We start from the raw sequence: 26,425 nt of genomic DNA, 5'->3' as shown, positions 1-26,425 counted from the left end.
TGTAAAATGTTAGCAGGCAATTTCTATCTTGTGAGTAGGCTGTCACTTTCACTACATGTCAAATCTATAGCAAAGTCAAATATTCTGATCACACTGGGTGTTTTTGCATTGCTTCATTGTTACCTGAGGTGTTCCCTCTTTATCTGGGTGAATGATGTGGGTATGTAGAAGGTGTAAGGGATTGATTTAAGTACTTTCAGTTTATCCTTTCTAACAATGCAGTGATGTGTTAGGCAACGTGCTTGTTTATTTTAATTTATTTTTCATCGCAATTTAAATCAACTATGCTGATATCATTTTAGAAAAGCTTTATTTAAATTATTGATAGCTTATTCTATACTGAGTTGGTATTTTCTGCTTGGGTAACTCAAAAGCAAAGTCTCTTCCATAATATTAAAGATGAAAAACCCAAAAAGTCCTAATCAGCTCCACACTGTCCTTACTAAATGAATTAATTGGCAGGGAAAGCCATTTACAAATGTAGAACCATCAGTAGTTTGTTCTTAAGGTTTTGTTATAAATGAGAAAAGAAAAACTATAGTTCAAGCTCCAAAACCACCTTAATTTAGTACAATTAATCAATGAGTAAGAAGAGAAAACTAAATGGAATCTAGAAGTAATAAACCAAGGCCCAATACCTATTGATTTTCAAGAGCTGTACTCAAGCATACAAAGCAGTATGGAGAAAATTCTGGTTGCATTCCTCTGCATGTGTTCTGGAAATCAAAGGTCTGTAATTTACCAGTACTTATTATCTAGAAAACTATAGCGTGGGGAGCCCTGAAGGAAGTGTTTCCACTGTGGTCAACCTGTGCTCTTTCTTCCCTTTATGCTTTCTGCTGTCTCTACGTGCCCTTAGTGCTTCAGCCTTTAGTTTTCGTCTTTCTGTCCTTACTGCTGCAGAGGCATTATGTGTGGTCTCTGCCACACGCAGATGGGGTGCTACAGTGCTGCTGCTTTCTGCAATAAAAGGGTATGCATGTTATATGTATGTGTTATACTGCAAATGCTGTTAAATATGGGGAGAGGGGAAAAAAATACCACTAACAAGAAAGCAGAAGACATTACTATGCAACAGTAAGTTTTACTGTGAAGGATTAGAGCTGGGGCTGATGTTGAGGCTAATACATTAGACCTCTGAAAATACTGCAAATGCTGATTCTCACTCTGCAGAGAGAGAAAAGGAAAACGTGCAATCAGGCAGCTAATGCACTACTCATCCACCCACCAGCCTATGTGATGTGGTAGGTACCAGCTAATGTCTGAAGCATGACTAAACTGTGAGAGCTGTGCAGTTATGCAGTAAGTTTGAGGCAGAAGAGGTTATCAGTAGTTTCTTACAACTCAGGTGATATTCTAATCACCAGATCATCCTTTTTTTGGTGTGTGCATTCTTGGTGTTCATGCTGACATGATAACTTCCTCTTGATTGTGTTTGTTAAAGGTCTTCCAAGGTCTGTGCTAAATGACTGTTTTGCTGATTAAGGATATGAATCAAACTCGGACATCAGAGTGACAAGAGTAGGTGTATTTTACTGTTGAAAACTAAATAATGTAACAGAGTAATACAGAAAACATACAGTAAGACAGAATAATGCACTTAAAGCAAAAAAATAGGATAATACAGAGTAATACATCAAATCATTACTACATGAGAGAGACAGTATTGCTTAAGAAAGATCCCTCACCACTTGCACAGGTTACCATCACCCAGCCCCGCAGTGGCTGGGCAGCCCCGGTTACAGCGAGGGTTTGCAGAGCCTGTCCCGGCAAGGGGGAAATCCTACACGGTGCATCCACCCACAGGTGAGGCTGCCAAAGTCGCTGTGAGCGGGTCCAGCCTTATATACCAGAGATCGACCAGCCAGAATAGCTGGCACCTTTGTTTTGAGCAGAAAGTGTCTGGTTTCATTCTCCTGTTGGATTCTACCCAAAGCCTGGCCAGGGCTTGGAGAGGGGAAAACCAAGGGAGTTTCTAACAAGGCCAAATACTTGGGTTCTCAGCCTTGAGCAAGGCTGAGAAAGGAAAGCTGCAGACATTCTCTCAGCATTTCATCCTCACTACTGATTGTATTCTGTCTAAGCTGCATCTTTCACTAGTAAGCATACATACTTCATTAATGACTACATGCTAAGTCAGCAGCTTTGGCTTGGGGCCTGTTGAGGCTTCAGTACTTCAACACTTCAGTACTTTTACATCACCATAAGTGGTTTGTTATAACTTAGTACAATGCCTACTAGCACAATGTTTTTCAGTTATAAAATATACAGGATTCATCTATAGGTCAACTCTGGCTTGGGCCGGTTGTCCAAGCCTTAGCACTTTCATGACCTGACTGGACCATCAATAAGAAGGGAGGAAGAAACGAGACCAAATTAAACATCTGCCCCTAATCACAGTGTTATTACAGAGTAAGAATCTGTAAAATCCCTAGGCCACGTGAGTGACAGGTCTGTGCCCAGGCACGAGCATGAATGTCACACTGGATTGTGGAAAAATGTAGTTGGAGCAGGTAATCCTGTAATGTGCACAAGGAAACTTGGGAACAAACAAGATTTTATTCACAAAGCTGGTATGGCAGAGATATTAACATGGAACATAATATAATTAAATTTTGTAACATTATGCTTTAAAAAGGTAAACTGCTTCTCTCCCAGAGAGAAGAGGAAAACTCATTCCAAGCCAGTTTTCTAGTGGGACACCCTGACCTCTCTTGTTTGGCTGACCTGGGCTGTCTTCCCTTGGATACTGTGCAGTGAAGGTGCGACTGAAGAACTCTGTTGTGATGCAGATGATGTGATGGGAAGAGGGCAGGCTGCTTCAAGCAGGAGGAAGTTAGAGCAACAGTATTGTGTATAGGAAAGGAGACAAAAAGTCAAGACTTATAGGAGGGTGTGTGGAAATAATCAATTGGATCTGAACAGTGCCCAGAGATTTTAATCCAGCATCATCAGCTTTCTCAGAGCAGAAATTGATGTCCTAGCTGATAGGTATAACCATGTGAAGCATCAGATGATATGAAGGGTTGACTTTTTGGTGACAGATACAGGAATTCTCAAATCTTTTTTTCTGTTATCCATTTTTAAATTTGGTACTACTACTACTATTAAGAGAAACAGTGAGTAGATAGTACTGTTGGTCAGGCTAGATCCTGTTTGCAGGATGTACTGAGTAGGCTGTATCAGAGTTTTCTTGGTGTTTGAGAGGAAAGAAAGAAATCATCTTACTGATCTATAATTTGGCCCATTGCACAGCCCAAGCCATTGGATTTATTGTCAGGAGATGTAGTTCTTCTAGAAGGACGTGGTGGCATTTTTTCTGTTTGGGTGTTCTTTTTCCTTTGATGCCTGGTATTGGACATATGATCTTCCTTTGAAGGCCTTCAAAATCACTCCTTCCTCTCACTCAGTACGTAATGTAGGCAGTTATCTTAAAAAATCTGCTTTTTAAGCACCAATAATAAGGTGACTATTTTAGGTAGTCTAAATCCCATCCTAAAATTCTCCTTATGCTTAGTCAGGTGTGTCACACTAAGATGGTGAATGAGTTTGTATACCATGATATCTAACTCAAATCAACTGTACTTTTCTATTTTCAGAGGACTAGAAGGGCAGTTCTGGGTCATAGCTGATGTACAGTGCAATATGGTATAAAAGAAGCTGTTACTTCTACAGAGAATCTAACTGCTAGCTAGAGTTTCTGATTTTAGACATGGTTTTTGAAAAAGTAAAAGTAACTTTCCAGATGGCTGTAATTACTGCACAAAATATTTCTATGAAGTTTTACTCTTTCTATGAAGACTCTTTCTCTTTTCTTGTACTTAGCAATATTTTTCTTCCTAGTCCTTTTGACTAGATGCTCTGTTGGTGGTTCTCCCTCTTAGTATTGTTAGTGGAAGATAACTCTTCAGAAAAAGGGAGAACTTCATGCTAATGTCTAAAGGGCATATCTGGGGCATGAGACTGGGAATTTACTGTCCACATTGGGAGCTGTGAAAAATGCTGTCTCTTACAAATATCTGCCTGGAATTTGGTGATTGTTACTGAGTCACAGGAACAAAGAGAGCTGTGGGTAAATTAAACAGACTTCACCCCACTCTGAATGCTGTTTTCAGCTACCAGCATATCTGATTTGCAGTTCAAGTGTAGCATGTGAAGGGATGGTACTTGTGGATGTGGTGTCTTACAGCTAAGATATGAGCTGTTATCAGAACCTGATCTCCACTGCTAATATACAAATGACAGACAGTAAGAGGGTTGGTGGTGGTTTTTTTCAATCCCATGTACTTTTTTGCTTTATCTGAGACTTATACAGCACTGGGCAGTGCACTAAGCATGTATTTTGCTATAGTTGCAAGGAAAAAGAGAATTTTGATTTCCTTTTGACTGGTGGAAATGAGATAGCTGCTTAGCTGGTCTCTAAGTGTCTCAGTGAGCACTAGGGCTCCACTTCCCTTGGTTATATACACATTTTCTCAGTAATTTTACATAGCTTTGAATGTGGCTTCTAACTTTAAGCTTCCAAGGTTATTCTCTTCCATCCAATAGAGAAAAACTCACAGATCTCAAGCTTGGTGGTGTATCAGCTTTGTGTAAACACAGCTCTTAATTTTCTGGAAGAGTCAACTATGGAAAAGGAAAAACCTTTTGATACATTAAAGTTTCAAACTGCTCCTTACTGATCTATTGCTATTGTGGAGACAGCTCTGTACTAATTTATCAGTTCCTTGTAAGCAGAGAGGAGGGAAAGAATAGGAGGAAGCAAGGAAATGGGTGGAGGGGGAAGAGTTGTGGAAGAAAGAATAAAAACATGGGAAACGTAAGGGATGGGAGGAAAGGCATAGCAAAGCAGCTGGTTTTTTTTACTGAATGGTTTATGAGTTTCTGGAAAACAATATGAGGTAACCCTAGAGAGTAGTGGAATTGTCTGTGCCCTTGTTATTACTGTGGCCTTCACAAGCTCGAGCATAATTCAGTCATGAGTGACTTCCCACTGCCAGATAGTGTTCAGGGGTTGTTGCAGCTGTGGATTGCATGTTCAGATTAAAGCTGGGTTTGGTTAAAACCAGTCTCTTGGGTTGTCTTCATCTTACCTCACTTTAATAAGACTTCTGACAGATGTTGAAGTCTGTCAGATTCACCCTGTGCTCCTTTCAGTGTGAGACAGGACCAGCAAGAGGGCAAGGCATATGGGTGGAAATCAACCTAAGGTTTAAGGTAGTTTAAGGCTGTTGGGTTACCTGTAGCCAGTAGCAGAGCTCTAGCTGGTATGGCCAGCAGAATCACCAAAATAGTTGGCACGGTGACTTTAATGAGAGCTCATGCTTAGCTGTGTTAATTCAGAGTAGGACTTAACTGTGTTCTGAGCTGCCTGCCTTGACTGATGAACGCTAGCTGTGTAGCCCTTGGTGTATGCATGGTTTTGAGCATAAATTCTGTTAACAAAGGTGGTGGCTACAAGGTGCAGAATACTCTGTAAATCTGAAAACTTAGTAACCATCAGCTTTCTTTCAGTAGAAGCAAAGTCTGAAAACGTTCAGCCAGTAAAATGAATTTAACTTTTTGATTTTGTCTTGTGATAACCAAAAAACCCAAGTCAACAGCATGTTGCTCTTTCAGTCTGAAAGTCTTGTGGTTGTTGCCAGCATCTGCTGAAATAGTTATTCATGTCACAACTCCTTTTAAAAAAGACTAAACTGCTTTTGTTGCATTCAGCTGTCAGTAGAGGGGGAAGGTTTGGGTTTTTTCCTGAACTCTTGTTCCTTTGGTCATGATGCCAATAGGTTGTTTTAATCTGTGCTTGATCTCAGAGTCTCTCAACTGTATCAGTCATGTAGTCTCGGTTCTGGTTTGTTGAAACCTGGGGAGAAGAGGAGCAGTGGAGTGTAGAGTGTCACTCTTCACATGGAGAAAATCTTTATTTCCTAGATTCTGTGTGCAGCTGATTTTCCTGTCTCTAAAATATTTAAAGAGCTTAAACATTTCAATTGTTAATGATTTAAAGTGTGATCTTCCACACTTTTACATGGGCTTAGTGGTTGCCACAATAATTCATAGATAGTGCCTTGGTCTTTAGTATTCAAAGGTAATGTTTCATTATATTCAAATTTATGGGAGTTTTTAATGAGGATCTAATGTGTTCATGACTCAAAGCAAGCAGATGAGAGGCAGGCTCGTTGTCTTCAGACCAAAATGTGTTGCATTTGTGCCAGTTTCAGATCCAGGTGATATACCTGTGCTACAGCATCTAGCCTTTTCTCCAGTATGATGGGAGTGGCATTCTTCTGCTCAGGGTGGAGGAGAATGCTTTTACAATGCTTATCATTTTGGTCTAGCTGTTACAGATTCTCTTGAGGCCTTGTCTCTCAGGCTGCTGAGGATCTGGGACTCCACTGCTGGGAAATAGGATGGTGCAAGGACTACCTAGCTCTCTCCCTGACATGCTCTGCTACTCTAGGACTCATATAATCTTTTGGATAGCAAACACTGATTAGACACATGAATTCTGAGCAATGTTCCCTTAATATTAGATATCTCTCTCATTCATGTCATCTTTTGGTGATATTGAATGTTTGGGGCATAAGGCAGTGGAATTCCACTTCAGTAGTTATTCTACCCTGTACATCAAAATACATTTCTTCTGGGAACTTCCAGGAAGAAGATATTTTTCCTCCTATTGTTCTCCTTATTTCTCCCCTGTCTTTCCTGTGTGATCTGGCTTCCTTCTCACCCCTTTTTCTTTTTATTAAATTATGTGGGTTTTTTCTGCATACCCTTGAATATTTCAGTTCTTTCCCTTCTGCCTGACCACAATTTCTTTCAGATGAAATAAAGTGATTTTTTTTTTTAAAAATGTTTTCAGCCCGGCCTATGGGGTCTGACTAACAGCCACACCCAGTTTATTTCAGGTTGCTGTTTGGCAGTGCTTCCAGAAGCCACAGTGGCACCAGATCTGGTGACAAGCACAGGAAAATGCAAGGTCAGAAAAGCCTTTGTCTGTGTCACATTACTCAGCAGCAGTATTTTTTGGGATACATGAAAAGATCTTGTCCTCTGAGGTACTTCTGCATGGACAGAAGATGAGCTTGTGGCATGTCTATTTGTAGTAGTCTTTAGAAGTTGGCTGTTTAAAAATCTGTTTGTTTTCTGTGTTTGTCTCTAATATCTTTTCCTTTCTACCTAACCATGCATTTGACAGGTCATATCATCATATACATCCATAGATTCAGAAGCTGTCCATTACTTTTATAATATTTAAAATCTTTCATGGTCTGTGCCATAATCAAACCAAGTGGTGTAATTTTCTTTTTTTTTTTCCTTATATGATACTAATTTCTCAGGAACAAAGAACAAGAAAAGTTGTTAGCCAGGTATTTAGCAAATAAAATATTTTTTAAACTTCCCTCTAACAGTGACTTTTCCCAGAAGCAGCCCAGTAGATTTTTTTGTTTCCACTCTTGATGCTGTTGTTCAAATGCCTTTTACTACCGACAAACCAGCTGTTCTTTCTGTCTTCTTTTTCTTCTTGGGCGTTGGAATGTTTCAATGTAATCTTTATACATATATATATAATTTTATGTTATATATACATGTGTACATACATTAGATATTTATATATTTTTTTAAATGTTTTTTATCAGTCAGGGACGTAAAGCAAAGAAGCATAGGGCTATTCATGAGGTTGACTGAAGTCCCTGGAATACTTGTTTCAACTCAAGGAAGAGCCTGTTTCCCACATGCTATATTGGGCAGGAGATTGAAGTTGCTAACAGTGCTCTAAGCTTTTACATGGTCTTTTATCTCTTCTAGGCTCAGGTCCTGGAATAGCTTGAAGATAAGAACAGAGATGGCGAGCTTGAGTTGATGGTTAGCTGGTATAGGGACTTAAAGGCCAGGTCTGAAGAGTTCACATATGCTATGTGTTGACATGAATTTCTGCAGTATTCTCTATGAACTGAAGTTTCTTAGGTGTTGAAAAGTCATGCCTGAAAACAGCAGCCTGTTATACTGATGGAAGACAGGACATAGCTTTACTGGTTGGTGTTGTCTGGACCTCAAAGGATGACTGATCTGCTGGACTTGGCACAGTTGATGGTGGATCAGACTTATGAGTGAGCCTTAAGAGTTAGGTAGGCATTTGGCAGGATTTAAGAACTGAACAAAGGCAGGCACTAAACCTCTGTAAGCTAGGCGTCTCTAAGCACCTAAACATCTATGTAAATCCAGTCTTCTGTGTGTTAGTTTGTCTGACATCTAGCAGAGAATTATTCTACTTTACCTCCCAAGCAGTTCTGTGAGGATGAAGACTTGGAGACAGACAGTTAATGCAGTGATAGATGTCAGTAGCTAACTGGGATTGATAAGTGAGAGATACTAAGTCTGCCTGCCAACTTTTATAGCCATAAAATGTACCTAATGTGTGAAACTATTCATTAATGTGCTTTACAGAGGGACTTTTAAATGGCCTTATCAGTCTATGGTAGAGTTGTATAACTAAACTAGCAACACCAACAAAAAATAGTTGTGAACTGGTAAACTATGTCATGCAGACTTTTATTTCCCTAGCCATATAATCCTTCTGAGGATTGTTGGAAGAGCCTAGAGACAGAGAAAAATGGCATCAAGTTAAAACTCTGACAGAGTATAATAATCTAAGGTGTGGGACTGTTGCTGAACACCCTCAGCCACCAACCTTGATCATGTAAACTAGTCTTTGCTGATTTGGGGGTTTTGGAGATAGCTCACTGTACGTGATTTGATAGCTATAGCTGTGTCTACATAGGAAGGCTCAGAATTGTTTAGGTCAGAGTCAGAATACTCAATAGATGCGTCAGGCAGTGCCAGTTCCAGAGTGCAGTGTAGTAGCCTTTCAGCAGATGACTCTGCTTCAGAAATATGCATTTTTTCAACATAAGTAAAAAATCTGGAGAATATTTTATAGATTTATATTTTTATAAATATTAGATGTATAAATACGATACGTAAACATACTTTATATATTAAGTATATAAAATTGTACTGCGACAGATGTGTTTGACCGTGTAGGAAGAAGTGTAGCGTGGATTATGCGTATACACACACATATACTGATTTATATATATACATACACAATTAAAACTGTACTATAGCAGATGTATTTGATTTTATCAAGTAGCCTGGATTATTTTAACTAGAGTTGTTCTGGCAAACAGGGACAATGAGAATGAAAACCAATTTTAAATCCCATTTCAATCTCTTCCTTTGACTTCTAAAAGAGCTGGTTTCTATCATGTCAGTAAATTCAGAATAAGATACCTACTTAAGGCAGATGACTTAAGTGTACCTGATTAACTAGCTGTCTGGTAGGAGAGGGGGCTGAAGCCCTTAATTTAGAAATTAAACCCAGCCCTGATCTGAAGCTGAAATTTAGATTCTGTTGAAAGCTCTATTCTGAGCTTTTCTGGGTGAAAAAGACCCACTAGTTAAAGCATGCTGTGTATGGCTATTTTATTCAACCCTATTTTCTAGTCACTTTTTTCTCAAGTAGCTGGTCATGTATCTGTGAAGTGTTGACAGTGTAACTGCAGCTTGACTGTACAGTGCCATGAAATACTTGACTATAGTGCAGTAAGAAAAATCATACTGGTTTATGATTTCTTGAATGACTTGCATGGAAGAAAGTTGCGTTATTTCCTGCTTTCACAGAGTTTTTTGCAGTTTCCACAGTATTTTGGTTTCACTGTTTTCTGCAACTTATTGAAGCCTGGAAAGAAAGAATTGTCCTATTGACCAGAGATCAAGTCAGCCATTTGTTCTCACTTGAAAATGTAGTCTGTGTAGGTGGACAAAAACTAAGGGATTACTGTTCAGAAAGCCAGTTTGTATTCATTTAATTCATTAATTGTTGGGCAGAAATAATGAAAAATTCTTTCACCTTCCATACCCATCTCCCAGAACACGTAACAGTCATGCTTTAAATATATTAACATGTTGTTACAGCAACAAGACTGTCACTTCTGTTTCTCTATGCAGTGGTTCCTTTCTTTTTTGTGAACATGCACATGGTTGAAGAATTAAATAGTTGTTAGGTTATGGATTATCTATGAAAAGACTTTTCTTTGAACAACCTATTACTAAAGCTATTTCCTATGCTTCACAGAATCACAAATTCATCTAGGTTGGAAAGACCTCAAAAATTATCTGGTCCAACCATTAACCTAACACTGACTGTTCTCAAATACACCAGATCCCTCAGCACTATGTCAGCCCAAGTCTTAAACACCTCCAGGCTTGGGGACTCCACCATCTCCTTGGGCAGCCCATTCCAACACCTAACAATCCCTTCTGTAAAGAAACACTTCCCAATATCCAGTCTAAACCTTCCCTGGTGCTACTTGAGGCCATTCCCTCTTGTCCTATCACTTGTTACTTGGTTAAAGAGACTCATCCCCAGCTCTCTGCAACCTCCTTTCAGGGAGCTGTAGAGGGCGATGAGGTCTCCCCTCAGCCTCCTCTTCTCCAGACTAAACACCCCCAGTTCCCTCAGCCGCTCCTCGTACGACCTGTGCTCCAGACCCTGCACCAGCTCCGTTGCCCTTCTCTGGACACGCTCGAGTCATTCAATGTCCTTTTTGGAGTGAGGGGCCCAAAACTGAACACAGGAATCGAGGTGCAGCCTCAGCAGTGCTGAGTACAGGGGTAAGATCCCTTCCCTGTCCCTGCTGGCCACGCTATTGCTGACACAAACCAGGATGCCATTGGCCTTCTTGGCCCCCTGGGCACACTGCTGGCTCCTGTTCAGGCGGCTGTCAATCAACCGCCCCAGGTCCCTCTCTGACTGGCAGCTCTCCAGCCACTCCTCCCCAAGCCTGTAGCGCTGCTGGGGGTTGTTGTGGCCCAAGGGCAGCCCCCGGCATTTGGCTTCATTGAAACTCCTCCAGTTGGCCGCAGCCCATGGCTCCAGCCTGTCCAGGTCTCTCTGCAGAGCCTCCCTGCCCTCGAGCAGATCAACACTCCTACCCAACTGGGTGTCACCTGCAAACTGACTGAGGGTGCACTCGATCCCCTCGTCTAGATCATCAATAAAGATGTTAAACAGGAGTGGCCCCAAAACCGAGCCCTGGGGGACACCACTCGTGACCAACCGCCAACTGGATTTAACTCCGTTCACCACAACTCTTTGGGTCCGGCCATCCAGCCACTTTTTTACCCAGAGAAGTGTGTGCCCATCCAAGCCACGAGCAGCCAGTTTTGGCAGGAGAATGCTGTGGGAAACGGTGTCAAAGGCCTTACTAAAGTCAGGGTAGACAACATCCACAGCCTTTCCCTCATCCAATAAGCTGGTTATCTTGTCGTAGAAGGAGATTAGGTTTGTCAGGCAGGACCTACCTTTCATAAACCCATGCTGACTGGGCATGATCCCCTGGTTGTCCCACACGTGTTGTGTGATGATACTGAGGATGAGCTGCTCCGTCAGCTTCCCAGGTACTGAAGTCAAGTTGCCAGTCCTGTAATATCATGGATCGTCTTTCCAACCCTTCTTATATATGGGCATCACATTGGCCAATTTCCAATCTGTCGGGACCTCCCCGGTCAGCCAGGACTGCTCGTAAATAATGGAAAGCAGCTTGGCGAGCACCCCAGCCAGCTCCTTCAGCACCCTTGGGTGTATCCCATCCGGTCCCATAGACTCGTGTGTGTCTGTGTGATGCAGCAGGACACTGACTGTCTCCTTCTGGATTGTGGGGGGGGTCGTTCTGCCAGTCTCTGTCTTCTGGCTGAGGAGGCTGGATTCCCTCAGTACAACTAGTCTTGTTGTTAAAGACTGAGGCAAAGAAGGCATTAAGCACCTCAGCCTTTTCCTTATCACTTGTTGCCATGTTTTCTCCTGCATTTAGCAGAGGTGGAGACTCTCCTTGGTCTTTCTTTGGCTGTTGATGTACTTATAGAAACATTACTTGTTATCCTTGACTGCTGAAGCCAAATTAATTTCTAGCTGGATGCCAGAGCCTGTGAAGTGTTGATGTTTGTACTGAATTTGGTAATTCCCCACTAAATCTCTAACGAATTAAATATTTTTTGGGCTATGATCTGTTCAGGAGGTAGATTGGACTATAGTTCTGTACCTTTACTAGTTGTATTTCTTGGGGCCTCCTAGCAGGTAGGCAAACCATGAGGCAAAATTTTTGCTGGCTTGTGCTGTAACTGGTGGTCTTCAGTATAAGGGTACACCAGTACATATTTTTCAATATTTTGTTCCTCTAGAGCTCCTTTCAGTTGCCTTCTCTTTCTTGGTGATGTTAACTTTACATTGTCCCTGAAGCATTCATTGCACATCACTAGAAGGCATGAGAATTCAATCTGAAGCCATAGGAGATCACAGCTATGGAACAGTAGGAGTCTTAATCTGGTTCTGACAGAAGGTGTTTTTTTCTCTGCTCTTTTCTTGTGAGCTTGTTGTTTGTTTTTTTTTTTTTTAAGAAAAGCTTTCTTAAGCATCATGATGTAAACACAGAAGCTTATTATTTAGTTGCAATACTGTCAGATGATCATGAAGCAAGATTTAGCCTGTGCTTTGGAAAGCTTAATTCTATGTATTCCTTTACAGGGATACCCAGCAGTGATGCTCCACTCGGATGTAGTAGCTTTTTGTACATGTTTTCTAAGGCTAGGTGGCAAATTTCTTGATCCTCGGTTTAATGCCACCAGCGACAACAGGGATTTCCCCACACCCCCCCCACTCCATAGTGAATGGAGGATTTAATTATTAAACGATGATGTTTGACAAGGAGTGGTGATCTCTGCTACTGTCTGAGACTGCACTCAGGTTTTGCTCTCTGTTATCACCATGGCTGAGTTCATCATGAATTATATGTCAGCTGTGTGGGGCAGCCAATTTCTGCTGTCCTGCTGGATGCCAGCTTGAAAGAAGTTTCACTTTGATTCACTTTCGGTTTGCAGGAGAAGACAAAAAGAAATTACCACAGTGATACCATAAGCCTCTGTTGAAAGTTCTGGGAAACAGGTGTAAGCCTTGGAGCAGAAAGGTTGATATTTTCCCCTTTATCATCGCTTATTGACCCACATTGATTATATATAAACTTATTTTTATGTCTGGATTGAATTATATCAATGTATTTGGCTTGAACTGTGTCAGATTTTACATCTTCGCCATAAAACTTGCTAGGATTTTGGTCTGCCTAGTGTATGCAAGTGCATCTTTAACTTAAATTTATCCCTCTCCATTGTTCATCTGCTAGTTTCATCTGCTTGCTGCCATAAACAAATGTGCAATAAACTGGGCAGGACAAGCAAAGGACATTCAAACTAATAGCAAACAGAGTTAGTTCAGGTGTATTTGATTACTGCTTCTCAAATACTTCATGAGTCTATTTGCAAATGTTAGATAAACTAAAGTTTGGAAGAAAATTATTTTCGCTGGTATTTTGTGTTAAATGAAAAAGGGGCAGTTAACAGGAAAGAAGCAGTCTAATAGCCTTAAAAATCTTGGGATTTCATTTGTATCACCATGTCAAACTTCCATGTTAAAGTCTCAGAAAAGACTGCACAGCACAAGTCCGATTTTGAGATGTGGAGCTGTTATGTGCTGTTCTGCAGGTCTGTTTCATCTGTTTCATTTGAAACAGTGTGGAGCTTGTGGGGGGGCTTTTAGAGAAAGTGATCCAGAGCATCCCTGGAAATTGAGTTGTTTAATCTTTCCTCTCTCCCCCTCTCCTCCCTGATGGCTGCACTAGAAATAAATATGATTAGGTTCTGCTTTTTTTGGTGTCTTTCTGTACCTTTTAAAGGGCATCTTCTAATGAGTTAGTCAGAATGGAGGGCTAGCATAAAATCCTCACTTTGTTTCAGAGAATTTAGAGACCTGGGTGGAGTCCTGTCCACAATTAATTGAATATCAAAGAATCAGACTTCACAAACACTTCTTTGAACTCTCTATGTAATTTGTTTGGGAGCAAAAAGCATATTTTGCTTCAACATCTGCCTAAACCTAGTCTAATAAGCCTTAAAAGTCATTTGTTGCAGTTGTGGAGGTCTTGGAAAGTTCACAGATAATGTAAGTTAGAGATAAGCAGTTCCTGCAAGTGCCAGTGGAAAAAAAAAAAAGACCAAACAATAAAACAAACCACCTGTAGTCATGGTGAGTGTAACTGGCAGTGTGGGGAAGGTAGGGAACCAGCTAATTTTGGGAAGGAGGGAGATGAAATAATGTGGATCTCACAGCAGCCTCAGGATGTGAATTTCTCACACTTGGAAGGTCAATGTCACCGTAACAAAACAAAACTAGTGAATAGGATGTTAAGGTTGGATGTACTATGCAAATTAGCCTAGGTGTTTGGAGGTGTGTTGAGGTTTTTTGTGGGTTGTTCCCCCCCCCCCCCCCCCCCCCATGTGTAACTTGTCAATTAGGTTTCCTCTTTGTAGGAATACATTTATTAGTGTGAGATTATTTTCTTTCTGGTTAGCCATTTGACAATTCCATCTGGACACACTGAAGCATAGGATATAGGCTCTCTGTGTCGTGCTCTCCTATTGCTGCCTTTGAGGCAATAGCTTAAAATACCTTAGAGGTATTTTATAGCCTCTTTTTATAGCTTTGTTCTTATTTGCCCGAGTTGGTTGTTGCTGCAACAGTTGTGCTCTCAGTATATTGTAAGGATTGGGAGAAAAATACAGGCTAAAACTCTTGAGTGTACTCAAGAATATTCGTTGTTCTTTCTAAAATTATCTTAGAAAACTGTTTGATCTGTTATGCTCTTAAGAACAAAAATATCTGCCTGAGTTGCAATATCATCAGGCTGGAAAAAAGGCATAATAAATGGTTGGTTCATGAAAGACCTTGTGAGTCTTGCCTGGGTAGCTGGAGTTGTGGGGGTTAAGTAAGGTATTTTTAGTGATAAAGGATGTATTTTCATTGATGGGTAATCAATATTGGTGAGAGAAAGCTTGCAACTAGTGGTCAAAATGACAGGAACTGCAAATGAGATTTTTGCATGTATAATGTCAGATGAAAGTCTGTGACCTAAGGCTATTTCCTGCCTGCTCTCCTGTTTTGTTAGTGTGTTACGTGTTTTGGGTTTTTTTCCTTCTGTTTGTTATATGTGTGGTCTATGAGGCAGGGGATGTATAGCCTACTGCAAGTGCTGACACTATCAGATTAGCCATTGCTGTTTATAGGGGTTTTTTACCAAAGCGCTAACAGGCAGCAGCTGACAATGAGATTTTTCAGTGTCAGAAATGTACTGAGTATCAATCTAAGGAAATGATGTAGTATCTTTATTTTTGTGCTGTTTTTCAGACTGCTCTGCAATGACTACAGCAAGATATAGGCCTACCTGGGACTTGGTACTTGATCCATTAGTGTCCTGCAAGCTCTGCCTTGGTGAATATCCTGTGGAGCAGATGACAACAATAGCACAATGCCAATGCATCTTCTGTACCCTGGTGAGTTGGCTTTTTTATTAGGCATAAAAAACAATGCACAGTTTTAACTGCAGAGATCATGTGTGTTTCTGCTGAGTGTTTCACCCTGAAGTATTGATGCTGCAGTGGAAATAAATACTGTTGCTGTGGACTTGACACAAATGCTAGCAAGTAAACTTTTCCTGTTTTAAAAAAAAAAGTTTTACTCAGCACTTCAGTATTCTGCGGTATAGTTACCTCCTCCCCTCCTTGGCAAGGTTATTCACACTTCCTTTTACCTATCAATATCTTGGATTTGGAGTAGTGGTTTTTTGGTTGATTGTTTTTTTGTTATTGTTTGGGTTTTTTTTTTAACTTTAGCCTAAAATGGAATATTTCAGTTGGAAGGGACCTACTAGGATCATCTAGTTCCTCTGCCTGACCACTTCAGGGCTGACCAAGGGTTAAAGCATGTTAAGGGCATTGTCCAAATGTCTCTTAAACACTGACAGGCTCAGGACATCGACCACCTCTCTAGGAAGCGTGTTCTCGTGTTTTTTCCACCCATTCAGTAAAGAAATCCTTCCTAATGTCCAGTCTAAACCTCCCCTGATACAGCTTTGAACCATTCCCACATGTCCTGTCACTGGGTACCAGGGAGAAGAGCTCAGCACCCCCCTCTCCACTTCCCCTCCTCAGGAAGCTGTAGAAAGCAGTGAGGTTGTCCCTCAGCCTCCTTCTCTCCAAATTAGACAAACCCAAAGTCCTTAGCTGCTGCTTATAGGATGCTCCTGTCACCAGTTTTGTTGTCCTATGATTGCACTCAAGGACCTTCACATCCTTCTTAAATTGTGGGTCCAGAACTGCACCCAGTACTTAAGGTGAGACTGCACCAATGCTGAGTACAGCAGGATAGTCACCTCTTGTGACCAGCTGGTTACTCTGTGTTTGGTGCACCCCAGGATGTGGTTTGCCCTCTTGGCTTCCAGGGCACACTGCTGACTCATATTGATTCTGCTGTCAACCAGCACCCCCAGATCCCTTTCTGCTGCAGGGCTGTTCTCCAGCTACTCCTCTCCCAATTTATACTTGTGCTAGGTGTTACTCTGTCTCAAGTGCAGAATTTGGCATTTGGACTTGTTAACTTTCATCCCATTAATCTCTTGTCCCTCAAGAGATCCAACAGCACCTCCCAGTTTGGTATAATCAGCAAACTTTTTAATGGTGCATTCAACTCCTTAATTGAGATCACTGATAAGTATATTGAACAGAACTGGCCCTAGAACTGAGCCCTGAGGAGCACTGCTGGTGACTGGTCACCAGCCAGATGTAGCCCCATTCACTACAACCCTTTAAACCCTGTCCTTCAGCCAGTTCTTCACCCAGCACACTGTGAACCTGCTCATCCCACAGTTGGACAACTTGTCCAGAAGGATGCTGTGAGGGACAGTATCAAAAGCCTTACTGAAATAAAAAAAAACCCTACACCCACCACCTCCCCTTTATCCACTAAGTGGGTGACCCTATCACAGAAGGATATCAAAATAGTTAAGACTTTTCCTTGTGAACCCATGTTGACTGTGTCCAATGATTGCATTATTCTTTAAATGCCTGTCAATAGTACCCAGTATAGCCATACACACACTTGTAACTAGAAAAATATTTAATGTATTATATATTCTAATTTCACAGTTTCATAATTACGTAAAATCACATAATATGTTTTCATTACTATGTTGTACAAATGCATGCGTGGAATAACAAAAATCTTGTCAGTTAAGTACAAAACACTGTTTGGTGAGTTTAAGTGTAGTATGTAGCAAAGAACATCATCACAGTAAATGTTCATGTTGTTAACTTGTAAATTAACTTGTAAATGTGGTGTTAATGTTGCCATGGATGCAAGTACACCAAAAACCTTGTAGCAGTGGTTCAGCGGTGGAAAACAGTCACATCAGTAAGAATATAATTTCTGGGATACATGATTCTTAAAGATTTTAACATCTCATAAACTCTTGAGAAATTATAGGTTCAATCATGGGATTAGGCGATTTTTATTTTTTTTATTTCAGAAGTTCTTTTCAACAAAGTTAGTGCTTTGGTGTTTTTTTTTTTTTTAATGTTGAAGGGAAGGATTTTTAAGTAGTCTTTTCTATCTTTTTCTTCATGGAAATATTACAATTTTAAAAAATAATAGAGTTTTTCTGATTGTTATTGGAAGATATAGGGGTTATCAATAGAACAGACAGCTCCTTTTTGTTGATTATAGAAAACAGCAAAAAAGCAATGCAAAGAGCTCAGTTTCTAATACATATATAATATTCTAAAAACTCAAAGTTGTTGCAACCAACTTTAATGTTGATGTTCTTTGGGAAAAGAGGAAGTGAGCACACAGGCAGATAAACAGATACAGTCTGTTGCAAACACTGCGCCCGTCCAATTAAAAAATAAATATTGCTTCGTTACGCACTTTGAAAGGAGTATTTGTTCAATCATGCAAAAGTATATAAAATAGGCTTCATGAAAAACAGAATAATAGACTTCATGAAAGCTGTTCTCTACTGTTCTAGGATTTACAGCTGAGTTTTCTGTGTGTCTCCCTCTTGCCTGGATGTGGAGAATATTTTAATTTAATTTTTTCAGTAACACTTAAGGGGCAGCAGAAAGGCTGGGTTGCCAGATATGCATCTTTTTCTCCAGCTTGTTCCTTCTGACATTTTCTGCCATCACTGATCTTCCATTTCTTCTTGGCAGAATACAGTTACTGACTCTTACGGCTGTTTCAAAAGATATAACCCATTGTAGATATTAAAGGTGTAACCTTTGATGATAACCTGTTCTTAGAACCTGACATAAGTAAACTTACTGTTGTGACATTGAATTCTTGTGTCAAACTCTATTCAGGTGGAATCCTCAGTCCATTTTTACCATTTGTGTTTTGTTGTCTTGAAATGCTCATTTGGCTTTCTCCTGTTTACACAAATCAGCATATCTTGTCTGCCTCTTCTTTGCCATTTGTATGAGCTTCACTACAATGACATTTGAGTTCTCTGAAAACATTATCTGCTCTGATTTTTTTTCAGTGAATTAAGAGGAAATAATATTACCCTTGCTTTTATTGATGGTGGTGTGGGAAGAAATAAGAATCAGTCCAAATAATTGCAAGAGCAATAGCTATAAACCTGGTGTAACCAACCAGGAATTCAGTGTGACTGAAACCCAGGACTTCCGTCTCTACCTTGTGGACAGCCTGCAGTTTAATAAATTGCCTAAGAAAATACTCCTGTAATGAGTCAGGCAAGACTGTTCAGTGCATTGGCAATGGTTAAGGAAGAGTGTTGCAACTATGCACCGTTTTCTTCACTGTGTTCCTCTATATGCAGTCCTCAGTACGAATTGGGTTTTGTAAACAGGCAAATTAAAGTTATTAGAATACCAGTGGGAAAAAAAATATCCTTTTGACTCAAGACTTTGTATGGAGTTTACATACAGTAGATCCAGTACACTATACTAGGTTAAGTGGAAATAAAATTGGAGAATTATTTGACCATCTCGGTTTTGTTCTTGATGGATCAATATATAATTTTGTTCTGGCTTTTTGCTTTTATGTAAATGATCTGAGTAACTGATGGCCTCTGCAGTGATATGAGCAAAAAAGAAAAAGGGGTGTCTATCACAAGTGTGAAAACTGTTTTTGCTGCAGTTCTTGCTCCGATCTCTAGCCCTTCTGTGCAAATTGCAGCAAGCTGAGACAGTGTGAGTATGTATTACAAAGAGATCTTTCAAGTGCAGTGCTACTGGTATGTAGGCAGAATTTAGATCAACATGCAGATTTCTCAATCCCGTAATATTTCTGTTTCCAAGTCTTTACTCTTTATAACCATAGAAATGCTGTGGTAAAGATCTCATGAAGAACTGTCTCTTCACAATACTTATGCACTAACACAACATTGCTATTCAGAAAGATAGAATGGGGACACTGTTTCCTTTTGGTCTCTGACAGAGCTGTGCATGGATTCAATAGAGCAAACTGCCAGTCCTCTGCTGATACGGCATAGACGCTACAGTTTCCCATCGTATTGTTTTGCCAATTGTGGCTATTAGTGCAATACTACATTATGGGTTTTATTGTTATGATTGTTAATGCATACACAATGCTGTGAACTCTCTCAGGTTTTGCATATCTCGTCCATTAGGAACGTATCCGTTGTTGGATTGCTCGAGGAACCAAAGGAACAGAAGTTTAGAGTAGAAAGGAAAACAAGCTATCTACTGTTGGCTGTTTGTTTTTCTGAGTATTGTCAAGGGGCAAGCTAGTGTATCTTTTCTTCTGGAATGATGTCAGCAATAAGACCAATCTTAAGTGTGCTTTTCAAATTTTGGACCAAAATGCTTAAATGTCTTGCTTTTTATTAAATCACTTTTTGCTACTTAAGTAGCACACAGTACATAGCTAGTAACCTTAACTTTCGAGATAGTCATTTAGCAGTTGCTTGCCCCAGCAGAAGTAATTGATTTTGCATGTTTTCTGTAGAAAGCTTTCCTTATGACACCTTGTCCGTATGGAAGGAAAGGGAGAGCAAAACAAATATAGCATCACTTCTTTCTTTTTGTTTAATTTGTTTTGTATTCTTTACTGCACCAAAATTTTTCAATTATTAGCCTTTGCTTTTTTGGGTGAGGAGGGGAGATAGGGAGAGAGCAATTTGAGTCCAACTCCTACCTGAAATTCTGACCATTTTATAATCTGTGATGAAATTTTTATGTGTCTTAAAGGACAGGATATTCCCTTGATGTGTTACCAATTGTATATGTGCTAAAGTTACAACAGGTTTTGTTCCAGTTGACATTCTTGCATGGAAGTCAACCAGTTAGTTGCTTAAATCTGTTCTGATTAAGGATTACATGTATACGTGTGTACATATGTATTATGTAATTTATATATATATAAATATACACATAGAAATGTCAAGTAACTTGTTGCAAGTACAGTGATGCTACCATTACTCAAGGCAGGCTAAGTTCCTCTTGACTTCACATTAGATTATTCACTTCCCTTGAAGGTGTTATGCAGTGCTGATCATTCTGGTACAGGGGATTTGTTGCTTTCCTTTCTCACGTTTTAAAAGAAAATCAGTCAGGTAGGCAGTCAAAGCAAGCAAATATCTAGAAGAAATATGAAGCCTGAGAGAGAACTTGTCTTTGATGGAAAAATTTACTTTGATTACTCATCTGCAGTCTACCTTGTTACTGATGGAAGGAAAGACTGCTATTCAGATATGTGAGAGAGATGTCCTACAATCAGAAAGAAAACAACAAAACTAATGTTAAGCCCTACCTCCTTCTGCTTGTTTGTGATTTCTTGTTGGCCAGCTGTGGACATGTAGATCTTTGTGGTGTTTGAAACCACCACTGCTATGTCAGTTTTATATCAGTTTAGTAGATACTGGTACTCTGATTCTTACTCCTAGGCTCTACCTTAAGCCCTCTGGTTAATCTTACCTGGACCTTTAGGTGTCCCTCTGAGCTTTGTAGAACTGTGATTTAAGTCTATATCTAAGCGTGTTCTATCTCAAGTAGCATGGCACCACTGCCGTGATAGTGATAGACTGTACCAGCTATCGCTATCTCTCTTTAACCAGGATTACTGTGTTGGTGTAATCATGACTGTTCATACACATACGCTTCATTCTAGTCATTCCCCTAATTGAGCTTCTCCACAGGCTGAAGACCTGAAAGGAAGACCCTATGGTCAGCAAGGCAAATACCATTATTCTCTCTATAGCTAGCAGCAGGCTTTTTTTTTTTTTTTTCTTGTTGTCATGCTTGACTGGAAGCGCATAGAGCTTTGCTGGCTTCTGAGTTGAATAACAGGAAAAAGCATGATTTACTTAGTGTTATCCCTCATCCAAATGAGGCACAGGTTGCCTCAGCTTCTCCTCCCCCTGGGGCAAGGCAGATATCATGAGCGGCATGGATGGAAGCAGGTGGGCTTGGCTGCCTTCCCTGTCCTGCAAGATTTGTCCCTGTTTGCCAAGGGAAACCTGCCTTAGCAGGGCATCACCAGGTTGAGACCAGGCTGTCCCCTACCTCTACCAAGAGGAGATGCCCTGCTTGCTTTGAAATGGGAGGGAGCAGGGAAACCTCATGGCTTGTGAGGTTTTACAGAGCTCTGGGTACTTCTTAGCAGTTGTAATATTTTCCTGTTTCCCATCAGCCCGCTGGCAAAAGCTGAGAGCTTGTTGCTTGTGCTCACTTCCCCCAAACATGAGCCGAGAACTGATACTAATCTTGACATGTGATGTGTCAGTAGAGGCTTTATGGTTAGAGGTCACTGTGTGTTTGCATAGCAATTCACATGGTTGTCTGAGTTCTGACTTGTTTTGTAGGTGCTGTGATGACAAAACTCCCTGCTGAGATAAAAAACTTGCCTATTTACAGAGTAATTAATGTACAGTTGGGAACTGTATAACCCTGAGTGAAAACTAAACTTGATCCAGAGCCTTTAGGTCTCCCCTCTCCTGTGTGATGTTACTAAATGAGATCAACATTATTTGTCTTCATCTGGGTGTTGGGAAAACTAGTTCATTTTTGTTTGCATAATGTTTTGCATGTGAAAGTGAAAGGTACTTTCTTTGCTGCAGGTGTATTGTCCTCCCACTCAGAAATATTCTTTCTGTTCTTAAAGAGAATAAAATTTTCTCAGACAACCATATTAGGGAAGACTGAATTTTTCTGTTGTTGTTTTTGCCTTCTGAATATTTGAGCTTTATCCTGAATATGTTAGCATTTGAAAACAAATTTATTTTTGTAAAGTTTATCCTGTGTGTTTCTACGAATTGCAGCCCTGAATAAGTGAGAACAAGCAGCTTATGCAAAGTAATTGAAGGGTAAAAATCCAACATGAAAAAACTATTTACATGTACATGCACTCGAAATGTCTATTCTATAACAAAAATATGAACTGCAAGATTAATATCTTGTCCCATTTGTCCATTTTCTGCTGACTAGCTACCAATGTGAAAGATTTTTCTGAAGAAAAATTGTTCATCTTCTATATATATTACAGTACACACTCATATATAAATGTGTATATAAACTCCCTCAAAAAAACCCAAGAACAAACACAACTCAGCATTTCAAAGGATAGGCAGCTGTAAGTCTTCCATTTCTCTGTTAAGACACTCAGCTGGAAACAGGCACTTTCTTTTTCAAGTTTAGTTCCCATTGCTTGATCCTGCTTGTGATTTCCACAGCCATTTATTCCTGTGTCTCAAAGGGTATTGGATGCATTCTAATATTTCTCAAGCTGAAGAAGTCAGCAGGGCTCCCCTTTCTGCATCCTTGATACATACATTTCTTCTTGCCTCCCCTTCATCACTTGTTGATTAGTGGCCTGATACTGTCACTTTTCTGTGCCCAAACTGGCACACTTACTCCATGCAGAGGGTTTGGAGGCTCCATTTAAGCAGAGGGGTGCTGCACCTCATCCTTACTGTGAATATCTTGTCTGTGAGTTGTTTGGATTGGTTAAGAAGTGTGCACGTGGGACTGCTGTGATATTTAGATGTACTGTCAGAATGTATTTTGTCAGAGGTAGAGCCAAAACAGCAAAATCTCTGCTGCTGTCCCCAGGATAAATCAACAGGCATCTTAGGGCTAACCACAGTGGCATCTGCAATGGGTGAGTCCTTGCCCTGGCAGGCTGCTGGCCAAGTCCCATCCTGAGACTACCAACTCATGGGAGCACAAGGACTTAGGGACAAGACCAGTTTTTACAGCTTATAAAGGATGCTCAGATGGTTTGTCCCAAGACATGGAAGCACATGGGTTGTGTTTATCTTCCCCAGCCAAGACACCATTTGGCCATCATCCCCAGGCAAAATGATATGACTGGATTTAGGCTGACAATATAGGCTGTAGCAGGGCTGCACAGCAACTGGTGCAGTCTTTAAAAACCGACAGCAGGGCAGGAGGAAAAGGCATATACCCTTGGTAAGTTTGAACAAAAAAATATTTTTAGAAAGAGTCCAAGTGTTGGGCAGGTAGAAGCAGGAAGCCTGTCAAGCAGAGCTTTTTCAAATGCCACTTCAGGGAGAATATTTATCACCTGTGATGTTCTACATCTCTGGTCCTGGCTGAGGTCCCTTTCTTGGTGTGTACCACCTTGTTCACAGCATAGGAGACCAAATTTGGGCACTAGATATTGCCCTGTTGCAGAGCCCTGGAAAGCCTTGCAGGTGCTTGTCTTAGAGTCAAGGTTTTGTAGGCTTGTGTAGCATGATTTTTGTCTCTGCAACAAAACAAAAGATATAAAGACCAAATGTGTAAGACTGTTCTCTGTTACTGCTGTCATATTTGTAGATTTGAAGTACTGCATGTCAAGATAGGGGACTGTTTCCTCCTATGATTTATTCTTAAGGATGATGAATCAGCTGCAGTGTTAATAAAAATTGGAATTTTGATAGTGAAGATTTCTGTGAAAGTAGATAACTGACTCTGAGAAGATGTCTATAGAAGTGGAAATGATCTATTAAAGTTCAAAGTAGTATCACAAACATCAAACATGTCTAATGTACATCCTTCTGAGATCTAGATGGTTTGTGAGGTTGAATATAGCTTATGTCCTTGGATTTGGTCAGTATAGCTGACAGTATATCTAATAACGAAAAAGAAGATCACTCCCATGGTGATGTGTATGCCTCAAATAGATCTCTGTGATTAAGTGTGCAGAGACCTTTTCCAGTAAGTCATTTGTCAACCAAGTAGGATTAAGGATGATACTAAAAAGCAAGATTGTAGATTTGTTGTGGAGAATTGTATATGCTGGAGCAGCAATGCAAGAGTATTTTAAAGTTGAGCCTGTGATTAAATAAGAATACATTTGAAGAAGGATTATAACTACTACTCTACACAAAAAGGCCATGTAGTTTGAAAGAAGCTTAAAAGTGCTTCAAGGAACCTACCATTTTTTTTCTTTTTTCTCACGTGTTTTCTTGCATGCTCTAAGTGTACCATGGAAATTCGGCAGAAAGTAGTTTTCTTTTTCTGTGAAACACAAAGATTAAAAGTACATTTGTCCTATTACCAGATGATCATTCTTGTTACATTTAGAAGTATCCAGCAACATATTAAAAAAAGGTAGCATATGACAATTTTATATATGGCTACAGGAATCCATGCTTTTCAAGAGTAGGGAAGACTCAGGGTCAAACATCACTCTGTTATTCTTCCTCTTCAGAGACTAACCCAGCTGTAGGCTTATTTTAGGAGAGTTTTTCTTCTTGAGCTTGTTCAGATTTGTCTAAATGGAAAGTCTTTCTAGAAAGTAATGTTTCCTTCATGGAAAATCTCTCTAGTCCAGAGTGAATTTGTTATTTGGACAAAAGAGAGGGAAGCTATTATTCCAGGGGGACCCACTTATTGGATGAGGGAAAGGCTGTGGATGTTGTCTACCCTGACTTTAGTAAGGCCTTTGACACCGTTTCCCACAGCATTCTCTTGGTGAAACTGGCTGTTCGTGCTTGGATGGACACACGCTTCACTGGGTAAAAAAGTGGCTGGATGGCCGGGCCCAAAGAGTTGTGGTGAATGGAGTTAAATCCAGTTGGTGGCCGGTCACAAGTGGTGTCCCCCAGGGCTCGGTTTTGGGGCCACTCCTGTTTAACGCCTTTATCGATGATCTAGACGAGGGGATCGAGTGCACCCTCAGTCAGTTTGCAGATGACACCCAGTTGGGTGGGAGTGTTGATCTGCTCGAGGGCAGGGAGGCTCTGCAGAGAGACCTGGACAGGCTGGAGCCATGGGCTGAGGCCAACTGGAGGAGTTTCAATGAGGCCAAATGCCGGGGGCTGCCCTTGGGCCACAACAACCCCCAGCAGCGCTACAGGCTTGGGGAGGAGTGGCTGGAGAGCTGCCAGTCAGAGAGGGACCTGGGGGTGCTGATTGACAGCCGCCTGAACAGGAGCCAGCAGTGTGCCCAGGGGGCCAAGAAGGCCAATGGCATCCTGGCTTGTGTCAGCAATAGCGTGGCCAGCAGGGACAGGGAAGGGATCTTACCCCTGTACTCGGCACTGCTGAGGCCGCCCCTCGATTCCTGTGTTCAGTTTTGGGCCCCTCACTCCAAAAAGGACATTGAATGACTCGAGCGTGTCCAGAGAAGGGCAACGAAGCTGGTGCAGGGTCTGGAGCACAGTTCGTACGGGGAGCGGCTGAGGGAACTGGGGGTGTTTAGTCTGGAGAAGAGGAGGCTGAGGGGAGACCTCATCGCCCTCTACAGCTCCCTGAAAGGAGGGTGCAGAGAGCTGGGGATGAGTCTCTTGAACCAAGTAACAAGCGATAGGACAAGAGGTAATGGCCTCAAGTTGCACCAGGGAAGGTTTAGACTGGATATTGGGAAGCATTGCTTTACAGAACAGGTTGTTGGGCGTTGGAATGGGCTGCCCAGGGAGGTGGTGGAGTCCCCATCCCTGGAAGTGTTTAAGAGTTGGGTCGACATAGCGCTAAGGCATATGGTGTAGTTGGGAACTGTTAATGTTGGGTTGATGGTTGGACTGGCTGATCTTCAAGGTATTTTCCAACCTAGACAATTCTGTGATTCTGTGAAGAGTATTAGCCTCCACCTGAGACATGGACACCCAAATTCATCTCTCTGATTTATTTGTAGTGAGAGGCATTCACTCTCACGCACATTCTCTTCCCCTACCCTGGTGAGTATAGCACACTGCATCACTATGTACTATTCTCATCTGAAGCTAAAAAAATGATCATTGTATCATATTACCCCAAAGACTTAGGGACTATGTATCTTCCAGCATAAATACCTATTCACCAGACTGACTGCTGAATTAGCTTAGTAGAATTAGCACAAAGCAATGGAGTAACTGTGATATTACACTGTTTTATGGCAAGAAAAGGTGTCGCCTTCTCAGTATTCATTTTTCAGTAATATAAAGAAAAATACCTGTTATGGAGAGCATAAAAATGTTACAAAATACTATTAAAAGTAGTTGAAGTAGTTTTGTGC

The 26,425-nt window shown here is 40.8% G+C and overlaps 1 protein-coding gene across 1 annotated transcript in view; it reads left to right on the top strand.

Annotated features, from left to right (window-relative positions):
• Window positions 1-26,425, top strand: part of RNF144A (ring finger protein 144A) — a 70,526-nt gene that overhangs the window by 25,189 nt on the left and 18,912 nt on the right. Inside the window, exon 3 of the mRNA XM_074895679.1 lies at window positions 15,296-15,441. Coding sequence (XP_074751780.1) covers window positions 15,296-15,441 — 146 coding nt within the window. The remainder of the gene's footprint in view (window positions 1-15,295; window positions 15,442-26,425) is intronic.

Source organism: Athene noctua, chromosome 1 (genome assembly GCF_965140245.1).
Source record: "Athene noctua chromosome 1, bAthNoc1.hap1.1, whole genome shotgun sequence".
Classification (NCBI taxonomy): domain Eukaryota; kingdom Metazoa; phylum Chordata; class Aves; order Strigiformes; family Strigidae; genus Athene; species Athene noctua.
Note: the sequence above shows the minus strand (reverse complement) of the source record. Positions and strands in the feature narration are given on the sequence as shown.